This window comes from Alligator mississippiensis, chromosome 6 (assembly GCF_030867095.1).
Source record: "Alligator mississippiensis isolate rAllMis1 chromosome 6, rAllMis1, whole genome shotgun sequence".
In the NCBI taxonomy this organism is placed as follows: Eukaryota; Metazoa; Chordata; order Crocodylia; family Alligatoridae; genus Alligator; species Alligator mississippiensis.
Genome location: NC_081829.1, coordinates 91621531 through 91635620, shown reverse-complemented (window position 1 = coordinate 91635620; position 14090 = coordinate 91621531). Strand labels below are relative to the sequence as shown.

Here is a 14090-nt window from a genome sequence, read left to right as displayed (position 1 = left end):
GAAAAGGAAAAAGGTCCCTGATGCTGTCCTGATGTTACTTACCATATTAGCATTGACAACAGTGGGAGTTTGGGTTAAATAAGAGCTACAGAGTACACAGCTCTTATCAACCAATGATAAAAGGATGTGTCTAGAGCCACACACTAAGACTATGGCAGAGCCACAACTAGCACTCAGGAGTTCCTTGCTCTGTATACCATGTTCAGTTCACTGGATCTATCTCACTGCCTTCTGGAGCAAAACATTAGCCGCGTAGACAGAACAGACGTACCTTTTTGAAACAGGTTGCCGTGCTTTGAGTAGATTCTGGAGCTTAGTATCAGTCTCAGCACTGAACTCAAAAGAGACAAAACAGATAAATATTTTTCCACATACAGCCCGTGGGCCGCCCCTGTTTCTAACGTCTTAAAATCCTTTGCAAGAGACGGCAGGCAGAGCATAAAATTAGCAGTCTGTAAGTGCACCTGCAGACAGACGCTCCATCCCACAGCAGGTACAACAGAACTTTGTGCAGGTGCTTCCATGGAGCTCGTCACAAGAACAAGACTTCTGTTGTTTACCTCTTGGGATGCAACACAAAACAAATGAGAATGTTACTGAATCCAGGCCTTTATCCAAAAAAGATGTATACACACATAAAATGCCAGTAGTCTCATTCACTCCACTGAAACCATTATGTGTGTCCAGTTAATTGCATACATATGTCATTGCAGGACAAAAACTAATTACTTATCCTACATTTCTATTCTATAATTCTTCTACATTTCTATAGTTCTGTATTTCTTTGCACATAAGAAGCGGCCTTTTCTCAATATCAAACGGCTCAAATAATCTTCTTGCACATGTTGCTCTCTGCTTGGAGCAGGAAGAATCACCCCTGAATCTGTCTGTTACAGCTGATAAGCAGATACTCTCCACCAATTTCACACAAATTACAATTCTGGACTTGAGCTCCTGCATTAATCGTATTGAAGACTACTCCAAAGTCTAGGCCATCTCCCCACCAAATGGCATGAATAACACAGATAGGTGCTGCAGACTGTCCAAGCCAGTAACATCCCTTTTACCGGGACAAAGGAGAAGCAATGGGAACAGGGAGGAAATGACCAGGGGCTGCAAACTCTCCTGCCCCTTCTTCTTGCAATAAACCTGCACCCTATTTTCAGGCCAGGATTTACTCTACTGAGAAAGCTACTGAGATCGCTTCACAAACATATGGATTCCACTGGACTGACAGACCTTTAAGAAATGAGCTCTTTGAGGAACATTATCATTACTTCCTGAACAAGGGGCTCCCTGGTACAGTGTGATCTTTGCCAAATATATTTATACCAGAAAATGGGGGCAGGGTTTTAGGGCGATATGGGCCCTGCTGCAAAGGGTTTACCACGTTTGGGCCCCAACCCTGCCAGCTCTTCCATGTAGGCTGCTCATCACACAAACACGATGCTCCTTTCTAGTCAACTGTGTACCCGCCTTGCCCAGGTAGAGCAGATAGTAAGTTATACCATGAATGATGACACTGGGAGAGGGGTAGAGAAAGGGGGAGGTGGGCATACAGCATGGATTTGTACCACCATGGGCATGTTCGGTGTGTCACCCACATCTTTCACAAATATTTATAGGAATGTAAAAAGAGATGTTTCTAAACTCAAGTTTCACTTGTCTTCTGTAATAAAGATTATTTCATTCCCACCTTCCACACATCCAACAAGAGAAGATCATTCAAAAAGTCTTTTGTCCCTGGCCCTCAGGAAATCTTTAAACGTCCCAGAGGAAAAACAATTTCCTCCATCCCTTAATGGGCACTAATTTTTAAAGAGACAAAGATTCAGCCTCAGTCTTTGGATAATCATACCTGCATCAGTTCCCAAACTGGGAGAAGCAGAGTTTGAGATACGACGTGTTCTGCATGTAATCTGGGTTGATTTCTTCATTCGCAACCACCAAAAGAAATGGAGCGCCAGATTTTACACACACACACACACACACTTGGGGTCTCCTTTTACTGCAAAAATAATGCAAATTGGCAGTTGAACTTTTACGACGCTCCTGGTAGGGGGTTTTCAGACAGGATGCTAAAGACATAGCGTACCAGTCGGATTTATTACCCCACTAAAATGTATAGGGTCATCACACGTTTTGCTGAGCAACCCACATACATTATCCCTGTTCAGCAGTCCTGCAATGACCCATCTGTCATTATTTCGTGGGCAGTGGGAACTACTGCGTTCTGCCCAATATTCCCATGCTCAGCATCATCCTCTTTCTCTGTATCAGTTGGTGTCACATTCAAAGGGGGGGGGGGAGAACCCCATCAGAAACTGCTGTTTCCTGGGCACTTTCCTTTTGCAGCTCTACATTTTAGCTCATTCCAACACCAAGCCGGACTCAGAAGATCTCCCCAGGACGGGTTTACAGCTGCATCTCTTGGGGGGTTGGTACCAGGAACCTAAAGGATGCTCTGCAGCTTTAAATCTTGCTGCATCAAGCCCTGGAGCCCGAGCATCAGCAGAGCTGCAAAATGGTACCAGGCTGGGAGGAGAAAAATCTCCCCTCACCTCTCCCTTCCCCTGCCGAGACCTGGGCAGCCGCCGGGGCCCGCAGCCCGCCCCCCGGGGCCCCCACCAAGGGCAGGGTAGGGCAGGGCAGAGCCGCTGCAACCCGCGCCCGCGGCGGATCTGCAGCAAAGTTTGCGGCGGCTCGGCCCTGGGGATGGGCCGGCAGGGGCAGACTCACCTCTGGCGGACATGGCCGGGCGGGCGGGCGCGGGCCGGAGCCCTCGGGGGAGGCGCAGCCGCTGCTACCGCCGCGCACCCATGTGCCGGGGCCGGGGCTGCCCGCAGCCGGCGGGGGCTCCGCGGACAACCACGGCGGCAGCGGCCAATGCGGGCGGGCGAGAGCGGGGCGGAGCGGGTCTAGGCGGCCGCCTCCCGCCCGCCTCCAGCCCTGCCTCCCCCCGGGGCGCCCCCCTGCCGCACACGTGTGCGGGCAAGCGTGCGTGTGCCCCTGCGGCACGCAGAGCGGGGTTTGCACGCGGAGGGGGTGCGTGTGCAATAGCAGGGGGGGTGTATAGTAAGCAGGTGCCTGTGTTTCTCAACAGGAGCAGGTGGGGGGGGCGGTGTGCGCGCGCAGGTGCATGTGCAATAGCAGGTGTGTGTATGTGCAAGCCTGTGTGCAATAGTAGGTGTGTGTGTGTGTGTGTGCAGTACCAGGTGCCTGTGTTTCTGTGCAGAAATGAGCGCACATGCACGTGTGTGCGTGCATGCAGGCACATGTGCAGTAGCAGGTGTGTGTATGTGCAGCCATGCGTGCAAAAGCAGGGGTGGGTGTGTGTGTGTATGTAGTAAGCAGGTGCCTGTGTTTCTTAGCAGCAGCAGGTGTGTGTATGTGTGTGTGCAGGTGCATGTGCAACAGGCATGTGTATGTGCAAGCATGTGTAATAGGTGTGTGTATACACAGTACCAGTTACCTGTGTTTCTGTGGAGAAATGCATATACATGCATGTGTGCAGGCACATGTGCAGTAGCAGGTGGGTGTATGCATGAATGCAGTAGCAGATGCCTGTACTTCTGTGCAGAAACTGTGCGTGCGTGTGTGCAGGCACGTGCACAGCAGCAGGTGTGTGTATGTGCAGGAGCAGGTGTGTATATGTGTAGGAGCACATGTGCATACCTCCATGCCCTAGCGGGCAGGCTGGGCACTGCACTCACCGGGTTAGCGTTGGCAGGGAACAAACCCACCACAACCGCCTCCCTCCAGCTCAGCCTGTTTGGACAAAAAGCCAAAACAGGGTAGGAGGCAGCCAAAGCCCCCAGCAAACATGTCAATATAGAGACATGGAAATTGCAGCCCCTGTTGTCCAGACTCACAGGCCTCCACCTGACCATCCTGGAGAGACTCAGATACCCCAAAAGAAAAAGCACCTCCTAGAGCTGTGGTTCTCAACCTTTTTTGGAACCAGGACCCATTTGTGAACATGAATGGCCAGTCCCCACCCAGTGCCCCTCACTCCTGACCCACTGTCCCACGCCCCAACTCCCCAGTGTGTGGGGCAGGGGCAGTAGTCCCTTGCAGGCTGGAGCTCAGCACCAACCAAGGGTCAGCAACCTCCTGCAGCCGCCACCAGCAGGGCCAACCCTCAACACTTTTTGTAGGGGGTGCACCACCATGCTCAGACAGTACACATGCACCTGCATGCACCCTGCATGCACCCCCTACACGTCGCCCCTGCTTGCAACCCACTTTTGGGTCGCAACCCACAGCTTGAGAAATGGTATCCTAGAGAACCCGCTGCACAAATGACCCCCTCCAACAAAGCCACAGCTCAAACTGCTCAAGACCCTTCCACCACCAAGGCACAAGGGCTGGTATTGAAAAGAAATGATATATAATTGTACATCTACATGTCTGCACATACCTGCAGTAGGAATGCAGGGAACACCACAACACTGGCTGCAAAGCAGGACCAGGCTGATTCCCTCCTCGTAGTTAATGAAAGGTATAAAGCAGAGATGCGCTGGTTCTACCTTCACAGAAGCAGCCAGAAGAGCCCCAGAGGATTTCTCAAAACAGGAATGTGAAATGAACCTGTGGAGTGGACATAAGAAGTAGGTGTGGGGGAAGCAGAAAAAGGGGAAAGGGAAAACACACATGAAGGAAAAGGAAGAAGAAATGAACTCTGCCATACCCCCTAGGGCTTGTCCACATCACAAGAGGCAGCAGGGCCTGGGACAGAGGCCCCAGCACACCCCATTCATGCCCTGCCCATCCACAGGCAAGCTCCAAACCTGGAAGAATGCCAATGATGGTACTTCATGCTCATCCTTCTGCACCCACTCTCAGGACCTTGGTCTCCAAAGTACTTGAGTTTATGGGTATGAGTCCAGAGCAGCCTTGCTGGTAAACTTTTGGGTTTGAAGCGCATAAGTGGGTCTGGCTGGGGTGTGTTCATGCCCCTCAATGCCAGGAGCCACCAGTGCAGACAAGACCTCAGGGTACTGGAGAGATTACAGTAACTGATCACCAAACCATAAGGCCATATGCATATGTGGATCTAGGATTTTGAAAAGGGAGGTACAGATAGTGTGGTGCATCACCACATATAATACAACACACATTTTTCTCCAGGTAAACAAAAAAATCCAAGCTTTACTAATAATATGCTAGAACAGCTATATTATTCAGTTTAAGACTAAAGCAAAAGAAAAACTAAAAATGTGCATTAGTTTGCTATATCATCTTATGTACAAAAACACAACAAACTAGAACAAACTAGGCAAAAATAAATTAAAAGATGTTGTTTCATTAGGCCTGTAGTCATTAGAATTAAATGTACATCTCTTTTTCATATTCTTAAAACAATTTATGGTTCTTGAGCATCTAGACAGTACTTCCAATGCTTCACTGAAAGTTATTTCCACCCCTGAGTTAATATTCATCAGAGTTAACGCTTCTAGCTAGAGTTAAAAACAATCTTCAGGGCTGTGAAATTGGAGCTGCATTACCAGGAGCAGCTAGCAACCAGAAGAATTAAAAAAGAAAAGCTAGCTTGATTAGCAGAACCATTACAAACAATTAAAAAGGAGAGAGGGTTGTTAACACCCATGGAATGAAGAGTTTAGAAGGCATCAAGATGATAATGAATCATGAAGCCAACTGACTTTTGTCACTGCTGCCTGAATAGAAATGCTGTGGCTACTGCAAGGCACTTTGTTTTAAACTTGGGTGGTCCAGGAACCACAGGGGAGTGCAACTGCACCACTGTACCCACCCTGGATCTGCCACTGGGCATATGACACACTAACAAGCCCATGTCCTCCATCTGAGAAATGCAGCTCTGAATCCTCAAGGTCTCTCTCTGTCCACACTGGGCAGTAATGGATGTCCTTGGAGAGGCTTTCCCCTGGCAAGCAAGCACAGGTGGGCAGCACTACACTTTTCACAAGCAGCCTTAAGAGTACCAGGGATGTAATGCAGACATACATTCAGGAGGCTAGATTGGTATCTAAATTGCCAATTTAATCAGCCAATGGGAAAAAACATTTTTTTTAAAGCCACAATAATATAGATTGCAAAAGGTACCTGCACAGAACCACTTTAGTAGACTACCACAGGACAATAAGAAATGTAATAAAGTCAGGGCAGATTTAACAATTTCAGAATGAGAAATCATGAAGTAGATGGAGAGCAGAAAACCCAAAGCTCAGTTAGAATGCAGCGAGGAACCAACATACAGCCAACAGAACACAAGAGACTGGGACAAGGGAACAAGAATAAGTACAAGGGAACAAGGAAAAGACACAACACAGGAACCAAGAAAACTTTTAATGAAAAAACAGCAGGGAACATCTGAGTGAAACCTGGGAGTAAGGAGAAAGATGGAAGAAATGGCATCATGCTATGCAATCTGCCCCCCAATCTGCAGACCACAGTCTGCAATCTATCAGAAATAGATGATGGGATGATATAGCTGGGGATGGGCCTGCTCTGAGCAGGGGGTTGGACTGGATGACCTCCTGAGGTCCCTTCGAGCCATAATTTTCCATGAATCTACTGAAAAGTGGATGCAGAGGTCAAATCTGCCAGTGTACAGGCCTGTACTGATGGATCACACCTGCACCTCATGCATAACTGAGTCTGTCATTTATTCTTTGGGGGTATGTTCATGCTAGAAGCTCCTCTTGTTAATGACTGATCTACACACATGTAAAAAGTCTGAAGTCTACAACAATAATGCATGCATGCTCAGAAGGGAACTGTGTGCAAAAAAACCCAGCTTAACCATTTCTTCAACAGCTGCTGTGTGCGTATGGTCGTATTTCTGAAACAGTGGCTTTTAGAGATACCCATTTTCATCCCCTATCCATTGCCCCTGGTGCCTTATATAATGCAATGCAATTGTATTTATTGTGTCACCCTGTTTTCTTGCTATTGCATATACCACTGAATCCTGAAGCAAGAGTGAAATAATCAGTTCTCCTCCCTCCCAATGCCCCAGGCACCCGCCTGGGCTGCTGACCCATTGCTACATTAAAGTGGTGTGTGATCATGCATTAACATCTATTTCAAAACCAGTTCTCCTTGCCATTTTGCATGTGCAATCATTACATTTTTTCCAAACAACTCAACTTTACTTTCTTGAGAGTTCAGATTTTCTTCAGTCAGCATGATATGACAATAGCCATTTTGCATTTTCAATTATCAAAACATTTCCTTTGCACTTCCCATAATGGGTTTCTAACTAGGTGGTATCATAGGTTATTTTCAAAGTAGCCTTAAAAAGAGGCTTGGTAACAGACCAAATGTAGCTTTTCACTATGGAATCTTCCATTTTTTTAGGTTGCCTTTGTTAAAGGTCAAGATATGGGAGTCATTTATATGGAAGATATGGATAACATGAAATACAACTAAGTCATTCCCATAAAGTCTTTAACGTAAGCAAGTACCAGCACAAAGACTGATCAAAAACACTTTAAAATCGTGGGTGAACTCGTTGTACCAGCCCAGGCAATCATTTACCAGGTATTTTTGTCAAGCACTTAAAACCGCTGTTTCTTGAGAATAACATCAGGTGTTTTGGCTTAACAGAAAAAGTACATGATAATGTAGATGCATAGTAAAATTATGTATTGTACAGACTTTTATCTGAAGCTAATCAACATGTCTAATACACATGGACAAAATCTGCTTCATTTTCAAGGAAAAAAAGGAATGTATTGCCCTTACACAATCCCCCCAGAGATTTAAATACCAAGAAAAGACTCAAAGGGTCCTTACCTGAACCAAAGACAACTTTGAATTTATGATGACCCTCCAATAATTACATTCTATCCATGGACAATTATAGGAAATTAATAATTTTCTATGTAAAAAATCTTATTATTGGGGGTTTGTCTTAATATGACACCCCACTGGAGCCTCCTTGTCTTCGCCTGTGTCCCCCCCCGCACTTGCTATCCTATCCTATACTATCCAGTGGCTCTGGGGATGGAGCACACAGTGGTTCTGGCACAGGCCACTGAGCACTGGTGGCAGCAGCTTAGCAGCTTCAATCCCAACCCAGCCCCAGGTTGAGGTCAGGCAAGATTGGCCCCCAACTTGACACTGCTCAGGACGGGGTATTTTTTTTGCCATGCGGGCTGGCAGCGTGTGTGTGTGTGTGTGTGTGTGTGTGTGTGTGTGTGTGTGTGTGTGTGTGTGTGTGTGTGTGGTAGGGGGGCACTAAGTCATGACACAGAAGTATAAGAGTGGATATGGGGCTTTTGGCCCGCCCTGGGCCAGCCCACAAATTATGCCCCCCCAGACTCAGGAGGCACCAGTCACCCCTGCCTGCTGCTGTTCAGTCTCCCCTGCGCCCCCAAATCCCATACCGTGTGGTCTCCCCTGGACTGGGAACAGAGTTGGAGCCAGAGCAGGAGCTGGAGCCGGAGCCAGAGTTGCAGCCACAGCCACAGCCAGTGCCTGCCCTGGGACATACTCAAATCCAAGATGAGGTTCCTCCCCTACCCCCATATTGAAGGGGGGGGGGGGGACAACTGTCTTGGATTCTAGTAAATATGGTAAATACTCTTAAAATACTCAAGTAAAACCTGCCCTGAAAAAAATCAGACTTTTATTCTTAGAGCATGCACAAAAATACTACAGTACAAAAGTTAAGACTTTAGGGGGCCCAATTGTAAATTGACCCCATATAAATCAAGTGCAAATTTTATGGTTCTTTTAGAGAAAAAGAAGAGGTGAACTTATAATCAGAATAATAGAGCATATGGGCAAGATAAGATTTAGCATTTTAATTATTCATTCTCCTGCTTTTGAGTGCTTGACTGCTTTTCAGCAAGGTGTTAGGATTGTGATATTCCTATCTTTCACATATTTATCCTCAGAACCTTCCTATGAAGAAGGGAAGAGCTATTTTTCCTATTTTACAGATGAGGAAACAAAGCTCAGAAAGACTGCAAGTACATTCATAAGGCACAAGACAGTAGCACAGGGATGCCCTGAGCTAGTTTGGTACGTGCATCTCCACACAGGGCTGCCTTGCATCATGTAGATTTTGCAAACATATGTTGGCACCTAAAGATGGAGATTTTAAAATGCCATAGTGCCCATCTGCATGTCAAGGTATCTAAACACCTTCAAGGCCCTAAGTGGTCTGCTGAAGGTCACCCAGGAGATCTATAAAGCAAGAAACAGCACAGGGGTTCCCCTAATCCAGCAACTGGGGTGATGGTCCTTCTTCTTCCCCACAGTATATTTTACTGTTTCTTAGCAGCCTTAATATTTTTTAATACAGCTTTAATAATTTTCAGGATTACCCAAGAATTATTTTAGCTCTTCCCCCCTGCCCTTTTGTGTCGCTAAATGACAATACAGCTCTGTACCCATTAAATAAATTGGTTTCAGGGAACATAAGACAATTAAAGGAATAAAAAGGTTGTGCCAGTCCAATAAAGGTTGAATACTGACATCCCTCATCTCTTCGTAGCTTTGAACTGTTATGGAAACAATACATCATTGCCACTGGAATGTCTGCAAGCAACACATTGCCCCATTATCAGCTTGATTCACTGCCAATTGATATTGCTGAGAGTCTTTCCTTGGATTGCAAATGGGCTTTGGATCAAGGCCCACATGCTTAAAGGGCATGCGAGATGCTTACTGACAGGAGCACAGCATACAAACAGTACAGCCCCCAGTATTTTTGCTTTAGTCTTTCACACAATTTGTTGCTGTCAGGAAGCCTCAAAAAAGAGACTCCTCAGAACGGACTTTCTTTTTTCTCTGATAGTTTTAATGAAAAGAGACTCTTTCTAGTTTTCAGGTAATGGCAATTCCTTAAATATTCAACCTTAAAAATTTCCCATTGTATGATTCAGTATCAAAACTAAGGCTATCAGCACATACAAGCTATTCGTCACTGATATCCTGCAAATTATAATGCATGGTTTAAAAACAGGGTGACCATACATCCTGGGCAAACCAGAATAGTCTTGGCTGCCTTAGTCCAGTCCTGGCTGGTTGGTCAAAATTCCCAGAGTGGAGTCCAGCAGGGATGCAGCATGGCATGGTGCACCAGGCAGGTGTGGTGCACTGAAGCAGGTGCCACCATTGCTCCAGTCTGCCCATCTAGCTCCTGCCCGGCACCAGCAGAGCCTGCCTGCTCCTCTACCTGGCACACCATGCCGCTCCATCACCAGACTCTGCTCCAGGACTTTTGACTGACTGGCTGGGACCCAACTACAGAAGCTGGGACTGTCCCAGTTTGCCCAGGATGTATGGTCACCCTAATTAAAAAGAAATGGTGAATCTGGCAGGAACAGTTTGGAAAGCCTGCTCTTGTTTTGAGTTTTGTAATGTAATGGGATGTTACTGAGCCAATGAGAACATTAGACATTTCAGTTATGACATTGCAATAATAAGAATTTGTATGTGAAGGCAATGAGAAATCAAAAAAATCAGACCTGAAATTTTAATATAAAATCCAGATTCCACAATATTAGGGTTTTTTTAAAACCAAGCTAGTAAAATCAAGAGACTGCATGAAAGGTTCAACTTCATTTTTAAAAGCATGTTTTCAATTTTTCATGGCTGTAGTCAAGGTTTTGAGACGGGAAGTGAATGTAGCCCAATGGCTTAAAACCAGAAGAACAAAGAGAAACCACTGCAACAAAGCAAATGTGGGCATGGTTTCATATTGCTTTTTTTTTTTCTCTTTTCCTTTACTGGATACCTTTACCTCTTTATCATAAGATAGAATTTGGATCCAATATCTGCATAAACACACCTCTACCATTTTGAATACAAGTAAGATCTCTGTTAGCTATCTAAACCATTTGACATTTAAAAGGGAAGGAGGGTGGCAGACTTACCATGTATCAGTCTGATCCCTTTGAAACTGTTTTGTATCCACTCTCTCCCACAATAAGCAAAAATTATGCAGTAGTACTGCCCCCTCCCTTATGTTCCATCTCCATCCTTAAGATCAACTGAGAGCAACCCCCTGCAAGTACCATCTGTGCATCAAGATGGTTCAGTGAAAACATGTGGAAGGTCACTCTCAGTACTTGCTCCTCAACATTGCAATTCCTTCACCTTTAAGGCTTGCCATAACCTAAGCCTGGACATCTTCTAGAAGTGCTTTAGGACCTTTTTCTTTGGGCAGCCCTAAGTTCTGGGGCACTGCCTGGGAAATTATTATTATTTGCTATTTTATGTTTCAATTTATCTTATTATTGTAAGCCATCCTAGGCCCTTTTTGGGGGAGGGTGGCATATAAATCTAACAAATACATACATTTAGCCACTGTTTCCTACCTGCATCAACTACCCAGTTTAGCTTCCATTGAAACAGACAGAGAGCAACAGTTCACTCTTCAAAACAGTTGCAACAGTTCAGCTGCAGTGCATTAAAAAACGGTAACCCTTCCCTTCTTTAATTCAGTATAACTATTTTTTTTGTCCTCACCCAAGATCTTTGTTCTACGGCCAACATTAGGTAACACACTCACATAATATACAGACTTCCACTGATTTCAACGGACTTTGGATAGGACCTGTTCTCACAGAAGTTATGGAAAGTCCCGTTTATATCAGGGAGTGCAGAATTAATACCAATATTATCTGCAACAGTCAATACTTAATAACACTTATTAAAGCTTATTTAAAGCTTATTAAGCTTTACTTAATAACACTTCTTTTTCTTCAAATCTAGCCAGCAAATTAATTTAAAAAGTGAGATAAGGCTTTCTTGAGTACAAGTCCTGTTACTACATATACTAAACATTAAACCTATTACTAAAACTACCCAGTCAACCCTATTATACAACCACAAGGCATAGTACCCTAACCTGCCACAAGTAAAGCAGGGGGATGACGGTGGCCAGTGTCCTGCTGTTACAAGGGCTGTTAAAATATGCTTGACAGATCCAAGGGAGAGAACTGAGCTGAATTTTCCATGTGATTTCTCTAATTTTGTATGTTTTTGCACTGAAAGAGTGCAGTGGGGCCAATATTTGGTAAACAAGGTTTATCCAAGAAGCCATTTTCTTTTGCCTAGCATCAGTCCTAAGCTCACACAAATGCTACACTAATTCCCTGCAATGCCTTCTGTTATCTATTCTGGACAGAGTCGTAGCAGGGAGGTAGAGTTGCCAACAAATTAGTGATTTCTCCTGGCTTAGTATGCTGCTAAAACAAAAAGCGTGGTCATACTGCCCTCTGCAGGATATGTCCTCACGCATGATGGAGACTTACTCTTCTGCAACAGACCATGAAGGCTGCTCTGAATTCATGCAGTACAAAACTTCCGTGCATAATCTACATTGCATATCAGCTTGCACCAATAAGAAGTATTCTTAAATATGATCAATCTGTTTCCTATTCCATAGTTCTTGCTATGGAAGATCTAAAAAAATAGACCACTTTGGTTTGTGTAAAGAAAGTCAAAATACAAAGTCCTGCAGCAGGGGTATACATTCTGGCTCTGCAAAACCCCAAACAAACCAGGCTATCTTGACATTTACAGTTTATTATGGGCCACATTATCCTCACTGAGCCATTTATAAAACACACTATCTGATCTTCTCAAGATATATTTCTATCTTTTGGGTTTGGTTGAGAAGCCCATATAAAGAAAAGTTACCCCACTCAGAAATGTTATACGTGAAAACAAACATTATCCTTATATTGCAGTTCCGATAACAAAATGTTTATATTATATGAGCATCCAAAGGTTCTGATCAGGCATAAGGCTCTATTATCAGAGGCTCTGTACAAACACAGGGCTGCCTACATTAGCATTTCAGAAGCTGAGGTGAGGGCCACAGTTACAGGGAATTGATAGAAAAGGTAACCAGGTGCGGGGCAGGGACGTGGAGCAAGAGAATTGAGGGCTACCCCATCAGTTGCAAAACTGTCGAGTTCACCTTCCCGCCTTGCTCCTGCTATGGCTTCTAACTCAGCCTCATGTAGCTCCAATAAGAACTGGACTGGGCCTTTATGGATCAGTTCATACATCCAGGATTTGTGATGCGTCAGGAAGCAACTCAAAAGGACCGTGTTCTGTGCGTCTGTTCTGGAAAGAGAGTTTAGCTATGAATGTGTCCCCCCCAGCACCACAGCGTTGCTAACAGGCAGCCCTCATTTTGATCAGGAACAGCACTAGGTAACAGGAATTGGAAGAGTGAATAAAAAACCCTACAAGTAAAAACCCATATGTAACTGTGTGTCTACTTAAAAACCCCTTAATAATATTTTCTGAGCACATTGTACATAATTAAAAACTACTATTAGCGATCCCAACGCATGATAAGAGAACTTGATTAGTTGATCTCAGGTTGCCATTACCTCGGGGGGAGTGGTTTTCACAGTTCAGTCCCACTTCCTGTGGAAGGTCGATCTCCAAGCTCACAAGTCTCCCTCCACCTTGTTTCCCTGGCATTCATTAACAGAGCTATTACAGGAGGTCATGGTCACAAGGACAAGACAAGGTCTGAAGTGTTCACACCATGGAGGACTTATGCAGCTGTGTGGGAATGTGCATCTGATTTGCACAGACAGAATGGGACAGACCTGCATCCTCCCTTTATGAAGATCACAATTCCTGTCACAAAGACCTGGATTTGGAATCCTAGCTTATTTTACCCAAAGAAATTTCTTCCTTCTGGAAATCACAGAGTCATAGAAAAGTAGGATTGGAAGGGACCTCATGAGGTCATCTACTCCAACCCCCTGCTCAAAGCAGGACCATGCCCAACTAGATCATTGCAGCCAGTGCTTTGTTGAGCTGGGCCTTAAAAACCTCCAAGGATAGAGATTCCACCACCGCTCTCGGTAACCCGTCCCAGTGCTTCACCACCTTCCTAGTAAGAATGTTTTTCCTAATATCCAACTTAAACCTCCCTTACTGCAACATGAAATGGCTGTATACCTTTCTATTTACAATCTAAAAATGAAGTTTAGTGAGCAAACCTAAGCACCTCTGTCCCCTTTTGGTGATAATGTCTCCCTGTTAACATGCATGAAATAACTAAACCAAGTTACCATCTGATGCTACTTGCTATTCTAAAGCTAGGTGTACTATAAGACATT

General features: G+C 45.0%; 1 protein-coding gene across 13 annotated transcripts in view; it reads right to left on the bottom strand.

The window, feature by feature from the left end:
* The window catches only part of ABLIM1 (actin binding LIM protein 1), a 324221-nt gene that overhangs the window by 301184 nt on the left and 8947 nt on the right, over positions 1-14090 (bottom strand). For 7 of the 13 annotated variants that reach the window (XM_059730125.1, XM_059730110.1, XM_059730117.1 and 4 more), the window contains exon 1: positions 1859-1880. Coding sequence is in view for 1 of the 13 variants with exons in the window: in XM_059730116.1 (XP_059586099.1) it covers positions 2740-2752 (13 nt within the window). In the remaining 12 variants the exon portion in view is untranslated. Of the gene's footprint in view, positions 1-1858; positions 1882-2739; positions 2872-4420; positions 4591-14090 lie in introns of those variants that run through there. The other 6 variants (XM_059730108.1, XM_059730109.1, XM_059730119.1 and 3 more) reach the window with 3 other exon arrangements.